The sequence below is a fragment of the Magallana gigas genome, chromosome 1 (genome assembly GCF_963853765.1).
Source record: "Magallana gigas chromosome 1, xbMagGiga1.1, whole genome shotgun sequence".
In the NCBI taxonomy this organism is placed as follows: Eukaryota; Metazoa; Mollusca; class Bivalvia; order Ostreida; family Ostreidae; genus Magallana; species Magallana gigas.
In genome coordinates this window covers 11455746-11470412 of record NC_088853.1, presented here as the reverse complement: position 1 = coordinate 11470412, position 14667 = coordinate 11455746, and the positions used below count along the sequence as shown (strand labels likewise).

General features: G+C 31.3%; 1 protein-coding gene across 2 annotated transcripts in view; it reads left to right on the top strand.

The window, feature by feature from the left end:
- The first annotated feature begins 1441 nt into the window (after positions 1 to 1441).
- LOC105341274 (chitin synthase chs-1) overlaps positions 1442 to 14667 on the top strand; it is a 32091-nt gene continuing 18865 nt past the window's right edge. Inside the window, exons 1-9 of one of the 2 annotated variants that reach the window (XM_034464290.2) lie at positions 1442 to 1552; positions 1645 to 1798; positions 2622 to 2819; positions 3049 to 3136; positions 6715 to 6749; positions 7462 to 7503; positions 7714 to 7755; positions 8806 to 8894; positions 9099 to 9238. In XM_034464290.2, the coding sequence (XP_034320181.2) occupies positions 1547 to 1552; positions 1645 to 1798; positions 2622 to 2819; positions 3049 to 3136; positions 6715 to 6749; positions 7462 to 7503; positions 7714 to 7755; positions 8806 to 8885 (645 nt within the window). In that variant the 5' untranslated portion in view covers positions 1442 to 1546 and the 3' untranslated portion in view covers positions 8886 to 8894; positions 9099 to 9238. Of the gene's footprint in view, positions 1553 to 1644; positions 1799 to 2621; positions 2820 to 3048; positions 3137 to 6714; positions 6750 to 7461; positions 7504 to 7708; positions 7756 to 8805; positions 8895 to 9098; positions 9267 to 14667 lie in introns of those variants that run through there. The other variant, XM_066082824.1, reaches the window with a different exon arrangement.

Sequence of the window (14667 nt, the reverse complement as noted above, 5' to 3'; positions counted from 1 at the left end):
ATTACCGTATGGCATGAATTTAAAAAATATTGAAATATGCTTAAAAACGAGAAAAGACACCATATCTCAAAATTTTGATCATTGACCTCATATAAATTATATGCCAACATAATAAGATCAATTTAAGTAGTTTAATACTATAAATGTTTTTGTATTATCATCATTCAATTTTTTGTAAAATTGGATCAAAAATGGGTAGGAATTTGAAAAGTGATAGAGGAAATTCGGACTGGAATATTTATAAAAATTGTGAAGGAAAACTTAATGCTTTGTATGTATTTAGTGTTACTGCCATTCATAAATTGTATTTCATTTTCAAAAGTGTTGAGCAATTTGTATTATTTTCACAATTAAGAAAATCTCAATCATAGCATAAAATTTTCAGTGATTTTCCTTTAATTTTCCAAAAATATACAATGGACATTAACTCAAAAAGTAGGTCATTGACCTACTTTTTTGAAAATGAAAAATAACACTACAATAAAAGGTCTATAACACACACTAGTTGGTTTTTCATTATCATCAGTGGAATTTTTTTTCATTCTGAGTAAACGTCATCCTTAACATGATATTGTTTATTCTACATGATACATTAAAATATATGATAATAAACATGCTCGAACTTGTTAAAACAATGACGGATTATAGTGATGTTGTGTTTTATTACGGATAATGACAATGATATAACTAATAATGAGAGTTATTAGAGTATTAGAAGTTATAAAAGCAGTCTATGTAACAAACAATTCTTAGGCTGCAGAACACGTACTAGGATCTGTCTTGTGTGCTCCTGGATGCTTTAGCGTGTACAGATGTTCAGCTCTAAGGAAACTTTTACCCAAGTATGCCTCCAGTGTTGAAAGAGCGTTTGATTTCCTTATAAAAGACATGGGTGAAGACAGATGGCTTTGCACACTTATGGTTATATTTATTCTCTTATTCTTCATTAAAAATCGTCATTTCATACATTTAATTTCCGTACGTATTCATAATAGAACAGGATAAATAATGTTTACATCAATCTTGCATTTTATATAACATTCTCTTGGGTTATTACTCTACAACCACCAGGTACAAAATGGGTGGAGAATAGAGTACTGTGCCGCATCAGAGAACGGAACCTACTGTCCGGAGGAATTTGAAGAATTCTACAAACAAAGACGCCGCTGGATAGCTTCAACTTTGGCTAACTCACTTTCTTTGATCACAAACTGGAACCTTATTCGAAATTCAAACCATCGAATCTCTTATCTGTTTTGTTTATATCAGATCATTCTTCTTGTTTCAACGTTTATTGGACCAAGCACAGTTATAGTCATTGTTGCTGGCAAGTATGATGAAAGTACCAAAATGTCAGCATAACTTTCGTTGTCTTCTTTATTTTTTATTATGTTAGAATTTGCTTAAACGTGCTATTTTTTTCATGCCGTATTTAGGGGGGTTGGCTTACGCCTGGAATATCAACATTGTAATATCAGTGGTACTACAAGTTTTTGTCTGTGTTATTTATGCCGGGATATGTTTGTTCCGAAATGAAAAATGGCAGATGCAGGTATAATTCTCAACAACAACAAAATCCATGCTATGTTCTGTTGATTGCAAACATAAAATAATTACAATGATCGTTTTCTTTACCTTATCTAGTCTGGGAAATTAATAACTTTCCTGTATGCTGTCGTCATGGCCGCTGTGTTTGTTGGCCTGTTAGAACGGATAGCGAAGGAGATAATCGGCATTACCTCTGATATCGGGGAAATAGTCACAACCACTACAGTAAAACCAACTATCCCTCCGGGAGGTAAAATAAACAAACCCCTTAAAGACGTTTTATACTCAGGGATTTGAATTCTTAAATTCGGAGTTTTATAAAGTTCAATGTCGTGAGTAAAATTTGTTCTAAACACTAAAAGTACTTATGAAATGAATTATTATTGACAAACCATTCCATATTTTACTATATTATGGAATTATGCTTCAACGAAGTTGGACTTTCAGCAAAACAGAGGAAATTCGAACTAAAATTTTCAGATTCTGTTTTTCACTGAAATAAATATGGTAGTACTGTAATATTCAAAGTTAAGATTTTATTTTTAAGTCTACATAATTTTGCATATTTTCTGATTTTTTTTTTTTTGATTTTTTTTTGGAAAATTGAATCAAAAAAGGGCAGAAATTTGAAAACTGATAGAGGAAATTCATACTGGAATATTTATAAAAATTGTGAATGAAAACAGCTATTCATAAAGCGTATTTCATGTTTTAAAAGAGTTTGGCAATTTGTATTATTTTCACAATAAAAAAAATATTAATCATAGTGTAAAATTTTTAGGGATTTTTCTTAAATTTTCCAAAAGATATTCAATGGTCATTATCTCAAAAAGAAGGTCATTGACCTACTTTTTTGAAAGTGTTAAAAACACTAACATGATAGGTCTTTTTCACACAATAGATGGTTTTTAATTATCATCAGTGGAATTTTTTTTTCATTCTGAGTAAATGTATACCTTAATTGTATTCAGAAAATATATGATGGGATAATATGATTATCATTACATCTAGAAGAAAACAGTAGCAATTTATACATGCCCTTAAAACATATATATTAAGAGTTCTTTTTTCAGTAATAAGCAGTCACTTTCCAGTTTCCTTTGTTACGCTTTATCTTGGCATCATGTGTGCAATATTTTTGATAACTACACTGCTTCATCCCTACGAATTCACGTGTTTGCTGAATGGATTTACTTATCTGCTGTGTTTGCCATCCGGATATTTCGTGCTGAATATATATAGCATAGTCAACATTACTGATTCATCTTGGGGTAAGTTAGATATGTCTTAAATATTCCATTGGTGGTTTTTATATAAATTAAAAAAAAACCTGCGAGAAATCTGAGTAAACATAACCCTAACATATCTGTCAATCATTCATATTCTATTTATTACATTGTATACCATATCAGTCAGTAATTAAACAATGCTTTCATAATTGACCTTTTGTTATTTTTATTATTTTTTTAATTATCATTATATGTTTGACGAATATCATAGGCACACGAGAAGAAAAAAAGCACAACAGTGTAAAACCTCAGTGGACTTGGTACAAAAGCCTTTTGAAAGTCATTAAACAGGTATTATGGTAAGTTAAAGTTTAAATCTCAAATTATTAGTATGTTAAGTATAACAAGTGAATAATTGTGCTGATTATTATCCCTTATGTCTCATATTCTAGTCGTGTTTTGAAGCTATCGTGGCATGATATCGTTTGAAATCTTAATATAAATCACTAGCTTAATAAAAGCGTGACTCTCTCTCTCTCTCTCTCTCTCTCTCTCTCTCTCTCTCTCTCTCTCTCTCCTCTCTCTCTCTCTCTCTCTCTCTGAATTAACAGTAATTCCAGATAAGTCTTTTAAAATAATTTAAGACGGCAGAAATGCTCTGTTATTTGCAGTGTACATACTCTAGTGCAGAAGCAGTAATCAACTGCATTGTTCGTTGGTTGTTGATGCGGTATGCTCTTGATTTAGGTAAAGCGTCAGAGAATGACCAAATTTTGTGAATGTCTTACATAAACTTGTCTGTTTAGTACAGACAACGAAACATTGAATTTTTAAACAAGCTTTATAAAATCACTCATTCATGCAATCATGCAACTAAAAGTCAACGCTTTATAGAATATTTTATTAAATTTCACGCGCATAGTCTATGTGCCCAAATTGCACAATCATGTCCTAAATTCATGTATTGAACGAGAAACAAAATGTCCTCGCTTAATTTATTCGCAAACTAAAATCCCAATAGATTTGACAAAGGATGGGTCTCTGTTTGACTTTTAAGTATAGCTTATACATTGACGCTGTTTGTTTTTAATTTTTTTTTTCCCGTTGTGTTATTTATATTAACATTGGCTATTTGCCCATCTACTGCTTTCAGCCCAGCTTAAAAGTGTCAGTTTACCCCGGAGTTAATAAGTACATAGTTATGGTATACATGTAACATTCCTGATTTCTGAGTTAAAAAGGTTTCATTTAATTGTTTTATCAAGAAATTTGCGTTGGCAAAAATGGTTTTTATAAACATTACAAAATTGTTAAATAATACTGAAATTACCTATGTCATTGTCTTCAATTAAGTTCACTGTTACCTATGTCTTTGCATGCGCGGGTAGGTTAAGGCAACTCCGAGTTTAACGACCGTCGATATAATGATCAATTTAAAAATTGTTTATTTTTATAAAACCAGTGCTGGATATTAATACCAAGTAAATGTGTTCGTCATGATATTATTTTTCTACTTCGGAGTCGGTCTTTGAAGCTGCTGTGCTATGGTATCACGTGACAGTTAAAAATAGATCACTTTTTTACCTTAAAGGCCGAAGTTTTTAACCTGGTGGTTTACCTCAGGTAGTTCAGGTTGGGGTGGAGCCTTTATCGATAAAGGTGTGAAGCCACGAGGGAAATTCACTCGCTTGTGTATGCATGTCTATACACGGGGTGTTAAAATGCTCTCAGTTTTTTTCGATGATTTAGAAAAATATCTTATTTATATTTGTACTTGGAAAAGCAAATTGTCGATCGTTGAGATGAATATAAAAGCAGGAGATAACCGCGTGCGACATGGCCAAAATCTTTTGTTTGTTTAAACAAGTTTCTGACGGGATCTACTGAGAATTTATCGCAATATTTTATGCAATATGTTATCACCGTACCGTACTCAAGTACTAATGCAACACTTATACAATACACGTTTGTATTACTTCTCCGATCAGTTGCTCAAGTGCACATGATTCTACCTGCTGCGCATGTTCCAGAGTTGTCTGTCCTTCTTTCTTTCAGTTTCGGCTCGTGAAAATTCTCAAAGAAATATGATAACTAAAGTTATAAATCGTGGACGCAATATTTGATTTAATTTAACTCTGTATTCTCTATTATTCACAAACATCTTTATTAATAATAGAAAGTTCTCATAGATGATCGGCGCCACGTGATTTTTACAGACTGCAGGTGATCAGCGCGTTTGGTGTGGTACATAAACCAAGAACGAGTACATTTTTAATTCATATCTTTCACAATTTTCAAGAGCAGAAAATTTAATTTAATCGCTGTTAACAGTATTTGTTTTTTTTTTATTATTAATTAGCAAAACTCGTTTATAACGAATTTCAGGGGACCATAGAAGAAACTTTGTTATAGCCGTAATTCGCTATAGGTTAATAACGAATTCGTAAAAAAATATTATAGTGAATTCGTTATAAAATGATTAAGGGTTTTTCCGGCTAACAGTTTTCTAAACTATCGTAAGTTATAAAATAAGTATTACTATCATTTACAAAAAATGTCAATATAACCATTTAATTTCAATTTTTTAAAAAAAATTCTGTATACTATTTGAATTTGAGTATTTTATAGATGCATCTTAAAATTGCATGTTTCTTCAATGAATTTTGAAATGGAAAAAATGCGTTATAAAAATGATAAAATACGTTAGAATTTTGCCAGCGGGGGTCTTAAAATTACTTTGTTATAGCCGTAAATTCGTTATAGTCGTGTTCGTTATATACCACAATTTTCTATAGGTTGATATAAGAAATTTGCCAGGACATGAATAATAATTCGTTATACCGTAAATTCGCTATATGCGTGTTCGTTATATTCGAGTTTTGCTGTATAAATACATGGCGTTTTATCGTCACGGTATCCATCAAAAGACAAACGTTAATTGCACGATCCACACGAGCGCTAGACATGGTATACACAGGACGAGTAAACGAATGTTAATAATTTTCGTACATCCAATCTGGGGCCTCAATTCAGTTGATTGACAGGGGCACACTGACCACGTAAATTTGAAGGCGGTACTTATTTCCTCGATCTTTAACAAAAAATCAAAAAGTGTAACACTACCCTGAAGTTCACTTGTATGTCTGATACAATAATTCGATCGGCAATTAGTTGATGTTTATTAGTATTACTGCTAAAATCCAATTGTTAACAGCATAAACTTAATATTGTCATTATTAATCGGAAACCCCCTCGACATTTTCAATTTCATTGAAAAAAAAATACATATTTTTTATTTACACCAACGAAGCACAGGATTCTAGCAGCACTTTTCAATCACTTTAGGTCATATGCTTTTGATATATGCCAAATTCAACCTTCATAATATTCGAGGTAGTGTTACACTTTTGCGGGGTTTTTTTGTACACACTGACAGTGGAAAGGCCGGTCAGGCCACATAAATGTCTGTCTACTTACCTTATACTACTCGCAAATAAAACAAAATATCCATGCTCGTATTATCCTGATTATATCCAAACTGACATTCATCTAAATCTTGTGTATCTGTATGAAATAAGTCTTATTTCTGCATTGTTTACACTGGATTCCAATGATTTGTCTCCCGACATGATCTTCTCTACTAAACATGCATGTGACATTATCAATGATAAATATACGCAATACAGAAAACATCAAAGATATATTCAGTTAGAAGAAATTCTGGTGACATTTTACGCTTGCAGTTTTTATAATTTAGACCAGAAATAAAGTAAAAATTGACATGTTTCTGATGAAAATATGACATCATACTGCTTATTGTGACGTCATTTCGATCAGAGGAATTTTTAATCAATCGATCGCTGAGAGTTGCCTTATCATACCCGCTCATGAACATGTTTTATTTTTTTTTTATTCTTTCTTTTATGTTTTTATCCAGCTGTTTCGATAGGAACAAAACATCAGAAGACTCTGGTAAGAAGTTTCCAAAGAAAGAACTATAAGAACATATTTTTGTACCCTTGTGCATTTAAAATAACCTTCCTTATGAATAAATCTAGCCAACTGTAGGCACAAAATCCCTCTGCTGCATTAAAAAAAATTAAATCAAAAGATACCAAGCGTGTCCTATGCAAGCATCGGGGGGTAGAGTATATTTTTCACAAAACTACCAAAAAAAAAAAAAAATATTTATGCATTGCATACCTAAAGTATTCTATTATATTAGAATGTTCACATCGTTACTTTATGGATGGGTTGAGGATGACATTCTGTTTCCTAAAAATAACACAGAAAAAAAGATAGAGGAGCAACTTTATAAAGAAGAACATTTGGAATTTGACTAAAATGAGTCATGGGACCTAGTAAATTGTAGATAAGTTGAATAATTAAAAAACAACAGAAAATGTATACGTCAATAATAAAAGTTAGTTTTATTGAAATCAAAAAATTAGATATTTGTTTCGATTTTTTATACACATAATTGCTGAAGTCTGCAATGTAAGTAATCGATGTCCCATTTTATTATCTATTAGTCCGGCTTTTGAAATTTTAAGGGAGAAACTTGTTTGTTCCGTTGATTTTGTTTTTGATAATAATGTGTTTAATATAGACAAACACAGAGCATTGTTTAATAAAATCTTTGTTGATTTGACAATGTTCTTAACATGCTAATTTAATCGTCAAGGTTTGGTCACACCGGACGATTCTGGCGAGGAGAGTGATTCAGGTAACTTACAAATAGTGTCGAATTGAGAGCGAATATCACATGTAATAACAATACTCCCAAATATGTGTTCTTTATCTTGAATTTCTCATTTACTTTTATAAATAGTTTACTTTAAATAGAACTAAACAAATTCCCCCATCATATAGTGAAAAATGACAAATTATGTTTAGCTGTTAGATAATTTTTTTCTATAATGATTTTTTTCTTAAGATATTGTCCCTGAAGACTTTGACAGCGACAAAGAAGATACAGGTATAGAAATTAAAGCAGTATATTAAAAAGAAACAGAAATATTTTTTAGATCATTTCTTCTATTTAGTTGACACTATTTTGATTATTGAATATTATGATAAATTCATTCAATTCCTGCCAGAACATTAATTTTGTTGTGTTTTCATATGTTTTTTTTTATCATGCAAAACAATAAAGCTAATCAAAGAACATGCTAAGGTATATCTAATTCAGATAAAAATCTGATTTTAAACAAGATCATGGTTCAATATATAGTAAATGGTATACATGTACCATTGAAAGGTTTGTTTTAAAATAGAGTTGAATTGTCTTGTAAGATATTTTCTCTTTAATATTATCACAGTGGGGTAATTTAATATAAATAAAACTGAGAAAACTGTGACATATAGAACTATCATATGTGAACGGAATATGATACGAATCCTAACGTAAATCATTATCATATGTGTTAATTGTTGTCAAATTTCAGAATTAAAAAAAACAAATTGAACTTGTTCCCACCATCCAAAGGTTCACGTTGGGTGTTGTAGAATAATATATATGCGTTAAGCATGGTACATATTGCAGAATGCAATATAAAAAGCAAAATAATTCCTATTAATCATCCCCTTTCCTTTTTTTCATCTACTAATCATGACTTGGATTTTTTTTATTTTGAAGAACTGTTCAGACAAATCATCTTTCATAAACAACTTATTAAACTTCAGAAACATAATAAACACTTTTTAATGAATTTTTAAAATTGTGCTGAAGTATTTGTTTTGCAGAGAAATATATCTAAGTGAAACATATGAGGGTTTTTTGGAAAGCTTTTCAAAAACTCAATTTAAAATCATTGATATCATAGTATTATTTCTGAATAATAGTGGATACATGATGCTGCATAACGAACATTATAAAAAATATCTTATAATCTTTTATGAATAGCGCGACAATACTAAACTCTGATAATAATATGCTTGAAGTACATTGGATCGTATATCAGATTTACAATGCATATGATTTTTAAAAGGTTGAAAACACGCTTCAACTACGAAGAATTTATTTTAGATAATGAAGAACAAAAAAATAGTGATGAAGAAAGTGAAAATAAACAAAAACCCCCTAATGTTGAAAAATGGCTTCCATAAGGCATGAAGGTAAGATAGAGATACTTGGAAAGAGAAAGGGTAAGTATAAAAGTGAAGTATTTTATATGCAAAATATAACTACAGACAAGAACAATTGAACATGAGATGAAATAAATCAGGATTAGAGCATAAAAAAAAATATAAGCCTGTATTTTCTGAACTATAAAGTAAAATAACAGTTTATGCAAACTGATATAATATTTCATTCGACAGAAATATGCTCGGGTCTTTATCAAAAATGGCTTTGAAAACACATATTTTCTTGGAATGCTGACCGAAACAGACTTGAAACGATTAGGGATCAAGGAACTGGCCCATCGCATAAATTTGTACCAGAAAATACGAGATATTCCTAAATTTACAATACCAGTAGCCGTACCAGTAAGTAATTATAGTTTACAATTCGTATTTCTGTATTTTGATTAATAAACATATTTCTGACGAATCAATTGCAGTTTCTGTTGAGTTGTAAACATTAGCATTGTTATTATGTTCTAATTAAGTACAGTGTATGCTGTTTGAACGTTTTTAGCTCACCTGAGCTGAAAGCTCAAATGAGCTATTCTGATCACATTTTGTCCGTCGTCCGTCTGTCCGCCTGTTCGTCTGTAAACTTTTTTTATATTTTGAACCTCGTCTCTAAAATTGCTTGGCCAATTTCAACCAAATTTTGCACAGAGCATCCGTATAGGAAGACGAATATGAATTGCAGAAATGAAATACCGATCTTTATTCAAAGCGGAGAAAACCTCGAAACTGTAGAAAAAGGGGATACATTTTAAAAATTCTTCTTCTGAAGAACTACTGAGACAATTTCAAAGTAATTTAGCATAAATATTTTTTATGGAAAGGAAAATATAAATTGCAAAAATTAAGGGCTATTTCTGTTTAAAATCTGAGTTATTACGAAAATAATAATAAAGGAGGCGTGTTTCAATCAGTTTATAGCTTCGGGTTCGGTATTCCATACGAGTATCGATAAAATGGGGAGGCAAACCCGGGCCGGGACAAAATAAATGCCGAGGCAGATCGGGATTTTTCAATTTTTGTCGATGATAATGAACCAATGTCATTGAAATCCTTTCGATATGCTAATGAAGGGATAATGAGTTATGACGTCATAATATACGCCCCGCATCTGCATTTCCATATATAGAAAATATACCGAAAACAGCAGTTTAAGCAAAAAATACGGCTGATTTAATACTGCATAAGAAAAATATAACTACGAATCACTCATGTGTGTTTGTATAAGTTTACAACAATCAGAATATACGAAGAATTTCCATAACGCATCTGTCGTATGGGTGTTAATCTGCGTCTCAAAAGCGCTCGTCAGACGATGTAAACACGTGTAGCTGGTATCCCGATGATGGCGATATTTTGATGATTTATCAGGTATGTAGAATAGATATACAGTGTATTTGTAATGTACCAGATAGTTTAATAACTATTTTATTGTGATTCAATACTGTTGATGCATTTCTGATCGACTTATTGTGTTGTGTCGTTCAAAACATGAGGAGAGACTGCATTGTTTACATTTAGGCCTATACAAAGTAGGCTACATGTAGCTTTACATTTATCGCCAGTCCGTTAAATTGTTGATCATTTTCACCAATCAACACGAATCAGTTCATAGTACTTGTACTGACAATATTTAGCTTTACACAACTGTTAGTTTTTTTTTTCAATCTGTAAGTAAACAATACGTACTGTACAAAGACTGTGCATGAAAACAGCTGATTTGATTTTCTGAAAATCAGAACAGTACAGGCTAAAAGATGCTGATTTCATTTTCTGGAAATTGATGAGCAGCTTATCAATAACATCTTTCTACTGTGTTCAATATTCTTCCATGACAGTTCATTTATATTTTTTGCACATTCATCCAGTTGATATAAGATGTTTATGCACATTAATTCTTAATTAGTATTAGTTAGTTTTTAGAACTCAGTATATTACTATCATAACACTGTTTGAAATCTTGTCACCTGGGTTCATACTTATGATGCTGTACTATTGGTAATAAAAAAAAAACCACACAAATAATAATAAACAAATGACTGCATGTCTCCATCTGATTTTCTCAAAATGACGAATCTTCATCCATGGTAATATATGGTATTGTTTGTGTAGAATGTGCATGTGTAACTTTCAAATAATATTTGAAGTGTTGGTCATTTTACCCATCCATGCAAAATATATGTAGACCTTTCACAAAAATGTTCAAATTATTGTTGACATGTTCTTATGTGCATGTAAATTAAATTGTATGACTTCCCATAATTATTTTTTGTTTTTTGCAGAGTAATTTGAAAAGTGTCGCACTTATTTGAGAAAAAAATGGCTTGAAGAAAATGTAAGTAAATAACATACATGTATACAAACACAATAATTTATCATTGAAATAATGAAAAATCTGATAATTCTATGAGACAATTCAATTAGAAAAAGCATTTCCATGTTTGAATGGTTTCATGTTTTAATATGATTGATAGAAACCTATTTTATTTATAAATCTTCAATTTTGAATAGTTCATGTTTACAAATTACTCATCAACATATTAACAATACATTGGAATGTTTTCACACTGACCGCACCGGCATTATAATATCAATCTTGTATAAAATCAGTTAAGAGAGAGAGAGAGAGAGAGAGAGAGAGAGAAGTGCACTTTTAAGGTCATGCCAGGTAAAATAAAGAGGTGCAATTAAACTATCATGCACATATCAGGGGTGAGAATGCTAATAATTTCAAATCGATCAAACTGAAAAGATATTTCAAAGCTGTATTTGAATATGTGCGAAATTTAAATGCACATCAAAACATAATGAAATGTTTATTAAGATAAACAATTCCATTTATTGTCCATCAAATTGTAGAAAATACTCCATTTCAGTCTTTCAGCCATTTTGATTACAAGTTAAACTTACTGAAATATGTATAATTTTCATTTTAGCCGGTACCTGCTTTGTTTTGGGATTTACATAAATGATGTTCTTATTTGTGACAATTTACCTGCACACTTATACTGGGGTCATATACAAGATGAAATGATGAAAAGAAAAACCTGAATTTTAAGAACAGGAAGACTGTGTTTTTGACGAAGTCATACCATAAACACATTGACATCATATAAATAAATTGCGATTTTGAGTTTGCATGCATATATGTCAGGTTTAAATGATGTCACAGAACTTTTTTTTCCAGAAATTTCTTTTATCTTCTTGAATCAATAAAACTAATGAACCAAATATAATTGTTTTTATATTCATAATTTTGTTTGAGAAGTGAAAGGGGAAATTTACTTAAGTTAATATATTAAATTGCTATATGCTGCATGTATTAGGGATGTAAATGGGAGAGAGAGAGAGAGAGAGAGAGAGAGAGAGAGAGAGAGAGAGAGAGAGAGAGTCTCTGATATACGAAAATTCAGACTTATTTAAATTCTATATATTGATGTGAACCAAAATGTATTTTGATCGCCCTTGTCGCAGGATTTACACACCCTCTTTTCTTTCTCAGTAATGAGAAATGAGCAATTGGAATTTATTTTGTGAATGAGCAGATATGCTACCCCCCCCCCCCCCAATCATTCTGCATGTGTTGAATAATTTTAATGGGTGTTAAAATTAAAAGTGTAACATGTGTAACACGAAGGTGAATACTGTTGATTTGCTTTACCTGGCCACTGGCAAACTGAATAAAGTTACACCTTTGAACCCCCCTCCCCAAAATAATATTTACAGACCCAAGCAGTGCTATAGAATTTGCAGTCATTGGGCAAAGGCAGTACATGCATTCATCTAGCATTTAATCATTGGGAAAAAAAATTCCATATCTTATTTTCTAATATATATTATCCGGGACGAAAATATACTCTGATATCATGAGACCAATTTAGTTTTACTGATATCAGAGCCAATTTGACACCCAACCCCTCAAATAATTGAGTACAATTAGCTCTTATATATTTTTTCTAAAATCCCTAAAAAATATTAAGAACTCATTAACTCCGCGAATGCGGTTAACCAAGAAAACTGATACACAGCAGTTTTTTGTTTACATCCATGATGCGACAGAGGAAATGCGGGCGATTCATCGTAACCTTCTTGTCTCTTTTAGAATAAATAAAACATAAACACTATGTTTAAATAACCATTTACATAATGTAATGTTGAAATATATCTTAAAATTAATTCGAATTAGGTGATAAAATGACATCGCGCCTATATCAGAAGAGTTATCGCTCAAAGAGTTACCTCCCCTTTTGGGATCACTTGTGCGTTTGAAATGTGTATTGATTTGAGAGACCTTCCAGATTGAGAAATTAAAAACAAAAGTTCAAGTGCAAGACGGCTATGGATATTATTAAACTTGATATAAGTTTCTTCCCCTTTACGAGTTCTTTATGAAAACTGATGCTCATTTGTTGAGAGATGAAGGTTTACTTTGTAATTTGAATCCAAATGTACAAAAATGCACTATTTTAGGAACAAGTAGCCAGTTTTTAAAGATATTTACATAACAGGTAAACTTTACAACTGAATGAGCATTGATTTCTGTGATGTTTGGATAATTTTGAATATGTTGCCATATTATTTATTCTAAACTTTCTTTGCCTTGCCCTTGAACTTTTTGTCTCAATTTAGCATTGACGTTTTTTGTCTAAAAGAAGCCAGCGTGACCCTAAAAAGTCACGTGACCGTCAAATTTAGACATGGTCAAGTTAAGGTGACCCATATCTTTACAAAAACATCCAAAATAGTGTAAAACTATTCATTATACAGAAATGAATAAACAAAAGCAAAACGACCTCCTTTTACTGCTGTTTAAAAGCAAATTGTTGCCTTAACTGTCCTGCGTACTTCTGAAACGAGGTTCTTTGTTTAAAGCAGCTATGACGTATGATGAACGGGTCGATCTGACAAAGATGTATTTGTTTGTTGTGAAACAGTTTGCGTGCAAAGGGAATCTTCTAAACATGCAAAATACATTGGTGCCGATATTTCATTGCGTTGACAGTTTTTACATATGACGGTGGTGTTAGCCTGTTTTGAATTTCGTTCCGTTTTCATTATTTATGCTTTGTAACCTGGGAATTATGGCCTGTATTTTGTAATTTTTACGTATCAAATCAAACAACGACTTCGGTAAATCAGACAGTTTACTGTTTACCTGCGCAAATTAAGCAAAATCTGATGTATTAACAAAGTACTAAATAAAATTCATTCTCTCGGTAATTAGATGTGATCCTGTGTGTAATGGTTGATTAATGCAATGTGTTTTGTTGAGATGCTCGGCATTTTCTCGAGTTTATTCAGTTTAAATAAAGTTTAATATCGCTGACTGAAATATGTAGGTACTAGGGATATCAACAAGTACTCGAATACTGCTTGGTCACGCCAATCATCGACTAAAATTTTCTAAGTTGATTACTCGTCATAGATTGACGAAAAAAAAATTGAAAACATTTTTTTTTCTTAACGCGGCAATTTTTTTTGCCTTGAATAGATATAAGAGTTTTCTTTTCTCGGCATTTTTTATCATGTTACACTCTGTTCCATCGAACGGGTGTCCCTGGTATATTTTTAAGCAGCTAAAAATTGATTTGTTTTGAATTTGTAGATCAAATTATTGTTTTTCTACAACTTGTATTCAGTCATTATTTAAAGACAACACAAAATAGAAGTACTTATGCAAACATGCACTTGAAAAGATTCTTCTAATCATTTATTGGATTAGATGTTTGCATAAATCAAAAATCATCAAGGCTTT